General features: G+C 46.3%; 1 protein-coding gene across 1 annotated transcript in view; it reads right to left on the bottom strand.

Moving 5' to 3' along the window:
• Positions 1 to 10017, bottom strand: part of Xkr6 (XK related 6) — a 54026-nt gene extending 44009 nt beyond the window's left edge. Inside the window, exon 1 of the mRNA XM_029468770.1 lies at positions 9263 to 10017. Coding sequence (XP_029324630.1) covers positions 9263 to 10017 — 755 coding nt within the window. The remainder of the gene's footprint in view (positions 1 to 9262) is intronic.
• Between the last annotated feature and the right edge of the window lie 2144 nt (positions 10018 to 12161).

The following is a 12161-nucleotide window of genomic DNA, read 5'->3' as shown; positions in this document are numbered from 1 at the left end:
CAGAACCCAACCTTCTCTAAACCAGATGAACTATGTTTAAAACTTAAAACACTGGCCAGTCTAGGTATAGAGCCATAACTTTGTGAAAGACATTTTTACAATAAAGTATCACTAGGGGCTGGGAAGACAGCTTGGTCGGTTAAGTGCACAGCAAGCATGGGGACCTGGATTCCCAGAGCCCCCAAGGTAAAAAGGCAAACATGACAGCACACATCTGTAATTCCAGCACTGGGGAAACAAGAGGATGCCTGAAGCTCACTGGCAGCCTACTTGGTGTGTTCCAGGCAATAAATAAATAAGATAAATAGATAAATAAATATGTCAAGGTGAGGAAGCAGGATGTCTCGGTATATTTTAATTTAGGTAGATCTGGTATGGCTCAGGCTTCAGATCATTAAACTTAGCTCTTAGTTTTAAAATTTTAATAATGATTTTTCAGACCCAACAGGCAAGGGCGGGTATACATTTTTAAGGGAAACCGCAAAATGGATGACTAACAGGGCCCCCAACTTCTGAAATATTTCTTTTTAGAGAAACTTTGTTGATCCTTAAACTAAAGCAAGAAATAAAAACGTGCCGGACATGGTAGCGCACGCCTTTAATCCCAGCACTCGGGAGGCCATTTAAGAATCACAGAAAATGTAACCTATTATTAGTAGAGAAATAGTAGAGAGGGTACTTTTAAACAGAAGTTAAAATGCAGGCAGATTTCTGAGTTTGAGGCCAGCCTGGAGTTCCAGGACAGCCAGGGCTGCACAAAGAAACCCTGTTTCAAAAAACCAAAAAAGAAACAAAAAAAAAGAAACAAAAACGTAAAAGGCAACTGCAGAGCCAGCTATGGTGGAGCAGGACTGTAATCGCAGTATTGGGGAGGCAGAATCAGGAAAACTGCCCACAAGTCTGAAGCCAGCTAGGCTGCACAGCAGACCTTGTCTCAGAAAACAGTAGACAGGTGAGATGGTTCAGCAGATAGCAGTGCCTGCCTCAAAAGCCTGATGACCTGAGGTCAACCCCTGCATCCCACAATGGAAAGAAAAACTCAAATCCCAAACGTTGTTGTTCTCTGAGCTCCGCAGGCACATCATAGTGCATGCACACCCAAACATGCAGTAATCAGAACGAAACTTAAACACAACCACAAAAGGCAATAAGTTCCTATGCTCGGATGACCATTGCCATGGTATGTATATTTTTATTAATTCTTTGACAATTTCATACAATACACATTGACCATATCCATCCCCGTTTCCCACAAACATGTATGTGCCACAGTAATCTGAAGAGTAGATTGTTTAAGCATAGTTATTTCTTTCTTGGCCTCATTCTATCAAAATGCAAACTCTTTTCTAACAAGCCATTCTTGACCTAGGCATATCTACTGGGTACATCTCTGAGCCTGGTATCTATATGGAAATTGTATGTGTCACAAAAGAGGTTGAAGAAATGGGCCCATTCTCTCCTATCTATGGCTAGATGTTCTGCAGGCTGAGGGACCCAAGTGCCAGAGAAATATCAAGGACACCACCAGTCTAGACCACCTGCAGCCAAGACCACAGCAGCAGGCCATGCGCTCCTGTTGTGTTAAGCTGCTAAGGTTTGTTTGCCTTCGTTAGTGCAGAAACCGAGAGTGATTAATATACAGGCAGATCTGCTGTCTCCCAGTTAAGTAACTTCCTGATTTGGAAGTTCTACTCATCCTTCAAAAAAAAAAGTAAAGGGGGGGAAAAAAACCATGAAAACAGATTGTTTATATTGCAGAAAGCAGTCTGTTTATTCTACCCATCAGTCTTTTCCCTGACAACTGGCTACTGTTGCTCTTTTTGTTTACTGTATGCTCATATGAATTTTAATATAAACCCTCGCTATAACCACATAACAAATGAAGCAAATTCCCAAACCACTCCAGGCTCCAGGCACACTATTCAACAGATCACTTCTCATCCGATGGTGAGGTCACAGAAGCAGACACTTAACAAGGGGCTAAAGCAGCCCCTCTTTGCTTCCTTACTGTAAGCAAGGACCAGCTAAGCATTTAAAGAGTAACCATTTTCATTTAACCTTGGAACACTGTATCATGTCTCCCAAGCTAGTACAGTTGAGAAGAACCTTGACATTTCAATGGCTGCATCTTGACAGCTCTCAATTCAAATATGCCACAGTACACACTTCTGTACCACGGGTTCCTCCGTGTATGACTGCAAGGTGGGAACAGCAGCACACGGGGGAGTGGCACTGTCTGAAGCCCATTCTTCTTACATGTTCTGCGGCCATCAATGTTCTTGCAAATTATGAGAAAGATGGCAAAGAGGAAAGCTACTTTCCAAAGTAGTATGCTGAGAATTTTATCAAATAAAAAATACCTTCTACTAGGGCCAGCAAGATGGCTCCGCTGATAAATTAACCCTTTATTGGCTGACAAGTCTTTCAACCTGTGCTCAATCCCCAGAATTCAAATGATGATGGAAGGGAACCAAGTCCCAACATTTACTGCCTGACCTCTGTGTGCATGCTGTAGCAATGTGCACCCCTTCCCATACATCATGTGAGAACATGAACACACACACACAGTTTTGATTTTTTAAAAAAGGATTCCACATACGAGAATTAATGAAACCTAGAAATCACCAAGGCATGCAGCCCAAAGAAAGGTCTATGGAAAGTTAGCCTTACTACTCTATGTATCTGAGCTTCATGATTTTTATTACTTGTCTAGTTAGACACCTGACAGTTTTAGCTAATCTGCTTGCTCTTTTCCCCCCACAGTCCTGATATTTGTAGCTTGTGGTTTTCCAGAATGAGAATCACCATAGTGTTTAAATAAAGATCCTGACTTATTTCAAAACTCCAAAGAAAATTCTAAGTCAGCAGAGTAATGTTTCTGCATGTGAGTGTCAAATGTCCCCACAACAACGTTCAGAATCTTAAGCACACTATAAGGCCCCAGCAATATTTCATTACTACATAACTAACATTTTCACCAACCCCATTCAAGGTTTTAGAAAACCCTAGCCAACTGCTGTTTAAATACAAAGTTCCATTATAAATCTCCTACAGAGGCTGGAGAAGTACTTCAACACTTAATAGCACTGACTTCTCTTGCTGAAGACCTTCAGTTCCCAGCACCCCATAGTGACTTACAACCTTCTTTAACTCCAGTTCCAGCTGTTCTGGCACCCTCTTCTGGCCTCTGTACAAGCATACAGTACACACACATAACACAGGGTAAACATTAAAACACAATACATATTAATAAATCTTTGTAAAACCTGCACAGAGCCCCTATCAATAATGCTACCTCAATAAAATAAAATAAAAATTTTATTTTAAAAATAAAAATTTGCATAGGGCTTAAGTTTTTAAAAACAACCCTAAATTACCTAGAATGTACCCCTTTCTCTTAAAAACTACTCTGTAAATACTGTATGAATCAGATGATACAATGTACAATCAGATGATATCTTCTCACTCCCTTCCACCCAAAGGACAGCTCCGGGAACTTGCTGGAAACCTAGACTTTCCTGATATTTAGGTTCTTTCCTTTAAGATTTTTTTTCACCAATCACAGTAGCACGTGTCTTTAATCAATCACTCAGAAAGCAGGTGGGGATGGCTCTCCACTGAATTTGAGGCCAGCCTAGTCTACATAGCGAGTTGCAGGTCAACCAAGGTTACATAGTAAGACTTGACTCAATAAAACTTTGTTTTCGTTTTTTTTTTGTGTGTGTATGGTTGTTTTGTCTGCATGTATGTTACAGGAGGGTGTGGGCCACTTGACATAGGTTCTAGAAACTGAACTCAGATCCTCTGGAAAACCAGCAAGTGTTCACAACAGTTGAGCCATCTCTCCAGTCCCCAATACTTTTCTTGGGGCCATCCCAATCTCAGAACTCATGGACCAAAATTTCCCAGGATGGATCCAAATATTTGACTTTGGGGTGAGCTTGATGCATAGCTCTGGCTGGCAAGTGAGCACTTTATTACTTTGTAACCCTGAGACATTCTAAACAGATAAACAAAGAACAAGAAACCGAGACAGCTTGTACATAGAACCACAGGTATGAATGGTGGTGAGTCAGAGAGGGTCAAACCTGGCATACTCTCAAGCCAGGAAGATATCTACCCTGAAAAAAAGAGTTGGAGAGACTGCTGAAAATAATGTTCTCAAGACAAGTCCACGGGTGGTCCTCAGCTGTATATCTATCACATCTGACATCATCATCTGCTGCAAGACTTGAAACTCTGCCTCAATTCCAACAGGATCTAAAGCATTAGACTAAAAGAGCAGGGTGTCAGAGAACTACAGCTCATCTACCAACAGGTCCCAAAGTCTCAAGGGTACCACAAGCCTACTTCTGACTAGTTAGAAGAGCAAACTCTCAGAGGGAAGCAAAGTCACTGAGGGCACCACACCAGCTGCCACTGCCTTTGCTCAGGGAGAAGAACTCCACAAGGGAGAAAAGTGGGGCCAAATTGCCATTATTGAGATGGTGCCAAAACTTCTCTGCACCAGTGGAGACCACTGGCATAACCCCTCTAACCCCACTCCATCTGTAAAATGGGTGCAAGCTTTAAATGGGATGAAACACATGTAAGACAGAATTTGATGTATTTCTCATCCTAGTAATTTCTTCCACTGTCACTGTCATTCTACAGTCTCAGCAGTTACTTCAAGTGAGTGATCACCCTGGCTGACAGCAAGTATCCCACACCCTTCATCTCCAACCCTAACCAAGACCTGCGACAACGCAAAACATGTTTATCCACCTTTGTTTGTCCCTCCAAAACTAACATGAAATCTAAACTCTTCTTTATGACAATCTCCCACTGGGCACTCTCTGAAGGTAGAGCCAAAAGCAAAGTCCAAGATGCTGAGAAAAGGCTTCAGCACAGCCAACAGACATGCAAGCTCAATCACACCGTTCCGAGTGCCAGAGCCTCCGAGAAAACTGTCTCACTTCCTAACGCCAGCTTGGGGGACTGAAGTAGAGTCTGGAGTGCCTCGTCCCTAGGACACACACCCATCAGCCCCGGGGAGAAGCACCTGAAGAGCAGCACACACACAGCTACACCGGAAGCTACCTGTTCAGCAATGAGTGCCAAGAAAGCCTGCACTAAACAGACCTGATCACACTCTGATGTGCCCCAGGAGCAAGTCCACCACACCAAATCACTGCAAACACAGCTTGGGCTGGCCATGGTTATGTCAACTTGACATAAGCTATAGTCCTAGTCATATGGGAGCAGGGAGCCTCAAATGAGAAACCGCCTTGACTGGCCATCGAGGTGGCAAGCAAGCCTACTGGGCACTTTCTTAATTTGTGATGTGGGAGGACCCCTGGATAGTATAAGCCTGTGCTGTGGCCCTGGATGCTATAAGAAAGGAGGCTGAGGCCGGGCATGATGGCTCACACCTTTAATCCCAGTACTTGGGAGGCAGAAGCAAGAAGATCTCTGAGAGTTCAAGGCCAGTATACAAAGTGAGTTCCAGGACAGCTAAGAGCTGTTACAGAGAAACCCTGTCTCAAAAAAGAAAGAAGGGGAAAAAAGAAAGCAAGCAAGAAAGCAGCACTCTTCCACAGCCTCTTTCTTCATTAGCTCCTGCCCCCAGGTCCCTACCTTGGCTTCCCTCGATGGACTATCCATCAATCAGCATATATAAGCCTTTCCTCCCCAAGTGTCATCACAGCAACTGTCACCCTAACTGAGACACAGTTCCTTGCTCCAACCTGGGCTTGACATGACAGAGATGTCACATGTGTGTCATCCTGACAGGAAAAACAACACAAGGAGAAACTACATGTTCTTAAATAGACACCATACTCTCTCCAAGCAGACTCCTTGCATTTTACATTTTACAACAGGAAGAAAAACAGAAGAAGGGAAGAGAAGCAACTATTCAATGTTTAATGGAATTGGTTTTGACAATGTACAACTTCACTGACGTCTTTTCTTAGAAACATGGCCCAAATCAAATGATGTACTTCATAACCTTAGCCGGGATACTGGGTGACCACATGAAATAGCACAATTTAGGTCACAGATGTGATACAGGAAATAACTAGAACCTCAAAGACCTGCAGTAAAGGACTGAGTCAATGTATGTTGACAAGCAACCGTTTGCCAAGAGGTGAAAGCAAGAAAAGACTGAAAACCTTTCTTGCAAGCTCTTCCGTGTGAATGGTTTCAAAGCAAGCAACATGCCTAGCAGGTATTAATGAGCAGGCCTTGTTCTCAGAGCATTTCAAGCAAAGTCAGTCCAAAAATAAGAAATGAAAATCCTTCCTCAGTAAATACTGCCTTTGAAATGCAGCAATAAAGATGAGACAGCCTTGCTGAATAGCCTGTTGTTTAATACTGTAACTCTGTGAGTTACATAAAGATAATTCCAATCTGAAAGTTAGACATAGTAAAGACACAGGCATCTTCGGTAATTTCTTTGCAGTGAAGACTCTGGAAAGTCAAATGAAGGGGGGGGGGGGCAAATAGAGCATCCCATTTAAATTCTAAAAGCTAAATCTATACATCCTAGTTTGTCCCAAAACATGAACTTAACTTTGCACGTCACAGTTCAGTTTGGCTAAATGGGAGGGAGAATGATACGCTAAAATTGACTGAAGCAGATCTTTACCTTCAACTGGTCTCAAGAGCTCACTTCCAACTAACAGGATGGGGCACATTAGAATGAATGCCCTCAGAAAGTTTAACGTGACATCAACATCCTCACGGCCCACATTCACATGCATGAGACAAGGAGGCAGTAACTTCGGCTTGTTCCAACAGATGCCTAGTTATTAAATACATGCTGCATAAAACCCTACTAACAGTTCATGATCCTTCTCGTCCTTTTCCCTGTCTCCTCATGGTTCACACCAGCCTCCAACCAACTGAAAAACTGTACTCTCAATAGCAAACCCACTATGATTCAGCATGGAATTATTTAGGGAAAGGGTTAAAATTTTAGACTTTAAGACTTATTTTGAAAATGTTCTTTTGGCTTCAGCTATACTTTTAACTGAACATTTATCTTCCTGTTTGTAAAATGTTTTTTATCAGCAGGCAACAACTTCTCTGCAGATAAGTGCAGCTGGAGTAATGGTCACTGGGAAGAGCCTAGGAGCACTAGTCAACAACCATGGGAAGAACAGAAAAAGCAAGACCCACTCTCACTTCTTCCTGTCTCCACATGTCAACTCTGTAGGACAATGTTTTAATTCAATCTCATGCTTTCTGTGATGTTCTGAAGATTCAGAATAGAGATATGAAGAAAACATTCAAAACACAAACTTTATTACATCTAACCAGAGCACAGCTTTATTAGCTGAGATGCTGAGGCCTAAAATATACTTGGCATAGAAGACAGTCTAGGGGCAGTCTCCTCAAAGGAAATGTACTGAAAGGATTCAGCCCTGTGTAGATTCTACTACCACCAAAAAAAAAAAAAAAAAAAATTGTTTCCCTTGCAAATACTGTCACTGGCAAAGTCACTGGATCCAGAACACACTAAAGCAGGTTTAAGTCGTAGGACACACAGTGACTAAGGTTTCAATGGTTTCTTGGGGTAGCCAGAGAGGTAAACACTGATGGTAGTCAGTAAGTGAGGCAGACAGTGAGGTAGACAGTGAGAGTAGTCAGGCAGTCAGGAGACAGTGAGACAATCAGCAGACATTCAAGTAGACAGTGAGGTAGGAAGCACTGAGGTAAACAGAGACAGTCAGTGAGACCAGCAACGGTAATCAGTGCGGCACAGAGCGAGGCAGTGAGCAGACAGTGAGGGAAATGGGTCTAGTGAAGCAGTCATCGTGAGGTATTCCGTAAGTAGACAGAGACAGATAATAAGTGGTAGACACGGAGACAGTCAGCAGACAGTGAGAGTGACGTAAACAACAGCAGTCAGGCAGTTAGGTAAGCACTGGAGGTGATCGCTGAGGTGAACGAGGAGGTAGACAGGGAGATAAACAGAGAAGACAGTGAGCTAAGGATGGAACCAGGGAAGCAACCAGTCAGTGTGGTCAGACAGAGAAGAAAGCCAGCTGGTGAGCTAGTGAGGTAGCCAGGTGGTGGGAAAGGAAAACAGCGAAGCAGCCAGTGAGGTACCCAGTCAGTGGAGCAGACAATGAGGGGAAGACAGTGGAGTAGCCAGTTGGTGAGGTTGCCTGTCAACGAGGGCAAGACAGTAAGACAGTCAGTGAGGCAGACCACATAGGAAAGCGTATATGAGTCTGGTGTAAACAGGCAATCAGTGAGGTAGCCGGGAAGTGGGGGAGACAGTGAGGCGGTAAGGTAGACAAGGAAGGCAGTCGGAGAGGCTGTGATGTAAACAGTGAAGCAATCAGTCAGCGAGGTGGACAGTTAATGAGGTAGAAGGTGGGGTCTAGTCAGTGAGGTACTCTATGTGCTTAGACAGTGAGGCAGACAATTAAGGTTCCTTGGCAAGTGGTTTTGAGAGATCAACCTGACACACAAGGACTTTACAGAAGCAGGGGAAAGGGCCTTGAGGCCAAGCTTGCATCTTGGATGTAAACACAAACCACACAGAGGCCTGGCCGTTAAAAACAGAATAGGTGCTCAAGTGGCTCAGTGATTTTCCAGAGGTGAGAGTTAACAGCAAACGCTTGCTGCCACTAGATACCATCTCATTTTTTTCCCTGTCACTGCGAAAAGGGCACATCTATTCCGGAAAGAAAAAAAAAGTCATTTTTTTTTTCCTTCAAGGAGGGCAGCGGTGTGGAGCAGCGGTGTTTGCAGGGGCTGGGGCTGCAGGAGGAGGAGGGGCGTGAAAGGAAGGAGTGCTTTAAGGAGAGGCAGCTAGGGTTTTTCCACAGGGCCCCACACCGGCCACTGCAGAGAGAAAACAGTAGTGGGGGGGGGGGAGGAAATGTCCCTCGGGGAGGATGGGGGTAGGGGGCAAGGCCAAGTGCAACCGGCTGAAGGAGGCCAGGTCTCCTCCAGGATGCAAACGAGCGCCAGTTACCTTGGGACACAGCGGGGGGTAAAGGGGGCAACCAGGATGGAGGTCTGCAGAGGAGAGGCGGGAGGGTAGAGGCAGGGTCTTCTCCAAGTGCAACCCAGGGACGGAGATGGACAAACAGCAGGACCTAGGGCCTCCCCCGGGCCAAAAGGCGTGGCCAGGCAACCTATAGACCGTTGCGAGATGCTAAGACAGCGCACGGCTACCCCTGGCTCAACCTAGCCCAGACTGTCCGAGGGGCCCGCGCGCGGCCGCAGCCCCCGCCCGCAGCCCCCCAGCCCGCAGTGCTCTTACCTCCACACCTGCCCCATCTGCAGCAGGTGGATGACCGACTGCCAGATCCACACGGAGAGGCGGCACAGACGCTGCGCCCCCGGGGTGGCCGAGCCCCCCGCACCCGGGCCGCCGCGGGCCGCGCCGTGGCCGTAGCCGGCCCCCATCATCGGGGGTCCCCGGCTGCTGAGCCCCTCCACGGCGCCTAGCCCGCCGCCCGTGTAGTCCTGCACGAACCAGCGGAAGCTCAGGCTCTGCACCAGCAGCGACGGCACCAGCACGAAGAACAGGGTCAGCCCGAAGCAGCCGTAGTCCCCCTTGCGGTAGTAGTCGAGGGCCAGCCACAGGTCGGTACCCACGTCCCCGAAGAACACCAGCAGCGCGAGCACGATCCACAGGCAGTCAAGCCACGGCCGCTCCACCTGCGGCGACGCGGGCTGCGGTCGGCCGGCCGAGGGCGTCGGGGGGTGGCGGCCGGCGGCCCCGGGCGGCTGCAGCGGCTGGTCCCCCCCGTCGGCGGCGGCGGCGCTGCGGCGCGGCTTCTTGCCCAGCAGCGAGCGCAGGCAGGCGGAGCGGCAGCCCCAGTAGCACGAGGAGGTGTTGCAGCAGTGGCAGATGTGCAGCGAGCTGCTCTCGCCGGGCTCGCTGCCGTCGCCGCCGCCGCAGCCGCCTCCCCCGGGCTCCCCGTCCTCCTCGCCGCTGCCCACCGCCTCGTCCAGGTTGTGCAGCTGGGCGAAGCCCACCCCCACGCCACCGCCATCGGATTTCGCCGCCATCTTGACTCTCTTCCCAGCTCCGGAGGTTGGGGGGGAGGGACGGGTGGGGGGAGAAGGCAGGGACCGGGGAGGGGGGGAAACGAATGGAGAGGAAGGGGGGCGGGGAGGAAGCGGGGAGCAGACGAACGGGGGGAGTGGGCCAGGGAACCCCCTCCGCTTCCGGGCGGGCGGCGTCACTTCCGGGCGAGCCCCCCAATCGCACGGCGCCCGCAGCCTCCTGGCCCTACCCTACCGGCCAAGATGGCCGCCCTCCTGTGCCTCAGCTGCTGGGCGGGGGGCCGGGGGGTTCTCCCCGCCAGGGCTCCCCGTCCCCTCTTCCGTTGACCCCGAAACCCATCAGGTTGACCCCTCGGCGTTTCAGAATCCCGCTGGGTTGAGTGAGACGGTCCAAAGTGTTCCCTGGAGGAGGCAGTGCCAGACGTTTTGGGGTCCCCTTCCTCTGCGTCGCAGCTCTCAGCTTTGCTCTGGGAGAAACGCCCCCTAACACCCTCCCGGCTGCGGGCAGAGGGGAGGGACCTTTGAGGGAAGGGGAGGAGCTAGTGAAAAGCAGGTGATTACTTGTCACTTCCGGGAGATAGGATGACCTCATTGTGTAGTTAGACACCCCCCTCCCTCCCCCCATCAAAATGGCTGTGTCTCACCTCTGGCTGGATACCCCCCCCTTTCATCCGTGTTAGTGTCTTATTTTGAGGGGCTCTAAAAATAATGACATAAGTCCATGAGAGTCCACAAACTTACTGATTCTCACTTCTGTTTAGGCATCTTTCATCTTTATTGACCCCCTAATTTTCCTGTCACTTGATAACTTTCCCATATTTTGTAATAAAGTTTCCAACTTTCCCTCAAGAAAATTCTAGGCAAAATTTAGCTAGAAATCAGCCTGGTTGCCTCTTTCCTGTTGTAGCAAGAACTAAATGGGCATCTTGTGACCTTGAGTGTTTTCTGCACAGTCAAACATGTTTTTACCTATTTTTTTTTTTAGCGTGATTTTAAAACTCTCTAAAGACCTTCATTTGAAAAAAAAAAAAAAAGCTTTAAGCTGTATGTATCAATTACTTGTTCAGGCAATTTGAATGTGTGAAACTTGTCTTTGCCAGTGTTTTGGGGGGTGCTAAGGCTCTGTTAGTAAACATGGCTTTAAATGAGTGAAAATGTTATTAATGTGCTATATCATTAAAATAGGTGGAGAGTATTTGAGCTTCACTAACAAACTGTATAAATGAGGCAGCACTGAATGGATTTGAATTACAATGCTCTTTCAGTGGAAGACAGCAAACTACTTAGTTGTTATTGATGAGTTGAAATAAGTATTTTGAAGAGAAAGTGAAAAAGAAAACACTGGAATTTTCTCATCAACCTCTGTAGATTTTTTTATCCAATTTTTTTCAGTAATCTAAGAATGGCAATAATGGGTTTTTTGTTTTTTGTTTTGTGTTTTGGAATGCTAACAAGACAAATAGGTAATATGTTTATAGCATTGAGGTTCTGAAGAAAAAACTACTTTGACAACTTATGACATTTAACCCTATAGGGTCTACTTAAGTTTCTAGAGTGAATGGGAAAGAAGCGAATACCCTATTGCAGAACACAAGTTTTCATGAGTATATCATGCCAAGATAAAATCTATAAAGACTGAAAAACTGTGTAAAGAATTTTACCCATACATTACAGAAAGTGATTCTAAAATCTACTTTGTGAAAGAAATCATATAACTGCATCTTTTACTTTTTGCTATAGTTTAATCCTTTTACTTTCTATGGTAATAAAACAGCACTAACAGGTAAAATATTATTTCTGCATGTAGGTGAAAGACTGTTTCTTTGCTGGAGTTGAAATAACACCGTGGGGGCTGGAGAAATGGCTCACTGGTTAAGAGCACTGGCTGCTTCTCCAGAGGACCTTGGTTCCCTTCTCAACACCCACATGGCAACTCACAACTGTCTCTAATCCAAGTTTCAGGGGACCTGGCATCCTCATGCAGACATAAATGCACATAAAAATAAATCTTTTCAAAAAGAAAAAAGGAACAGCAATGAAATAACATCTTAAACCATGGGTTGCACACAGTTGCTCAGACATGAATTCTTGTTCCATTAAAGTGGTATGTGAATAACGTAAACCAGATAATCTCTTTAAACCTCAGT

This window comes from Mus caroli, chromosome 14, assembly GCF_900094665.2.
Source record: "Mus caroli chromosome 14, CAROLI_EIJ_v1.1, whole genome shotgun sequence".
Taxonomy (NCBI): domain Eukaryota; kingdom Metazoa; phylum Chordata; class Mammalia; order Rodentia; family Muridae; genus Mus; species Mus caroli.
Note: the sequence above shows the minus strand (reverse complement) of the source record. Positions and strands in the feature narration are given on the sequence as shown.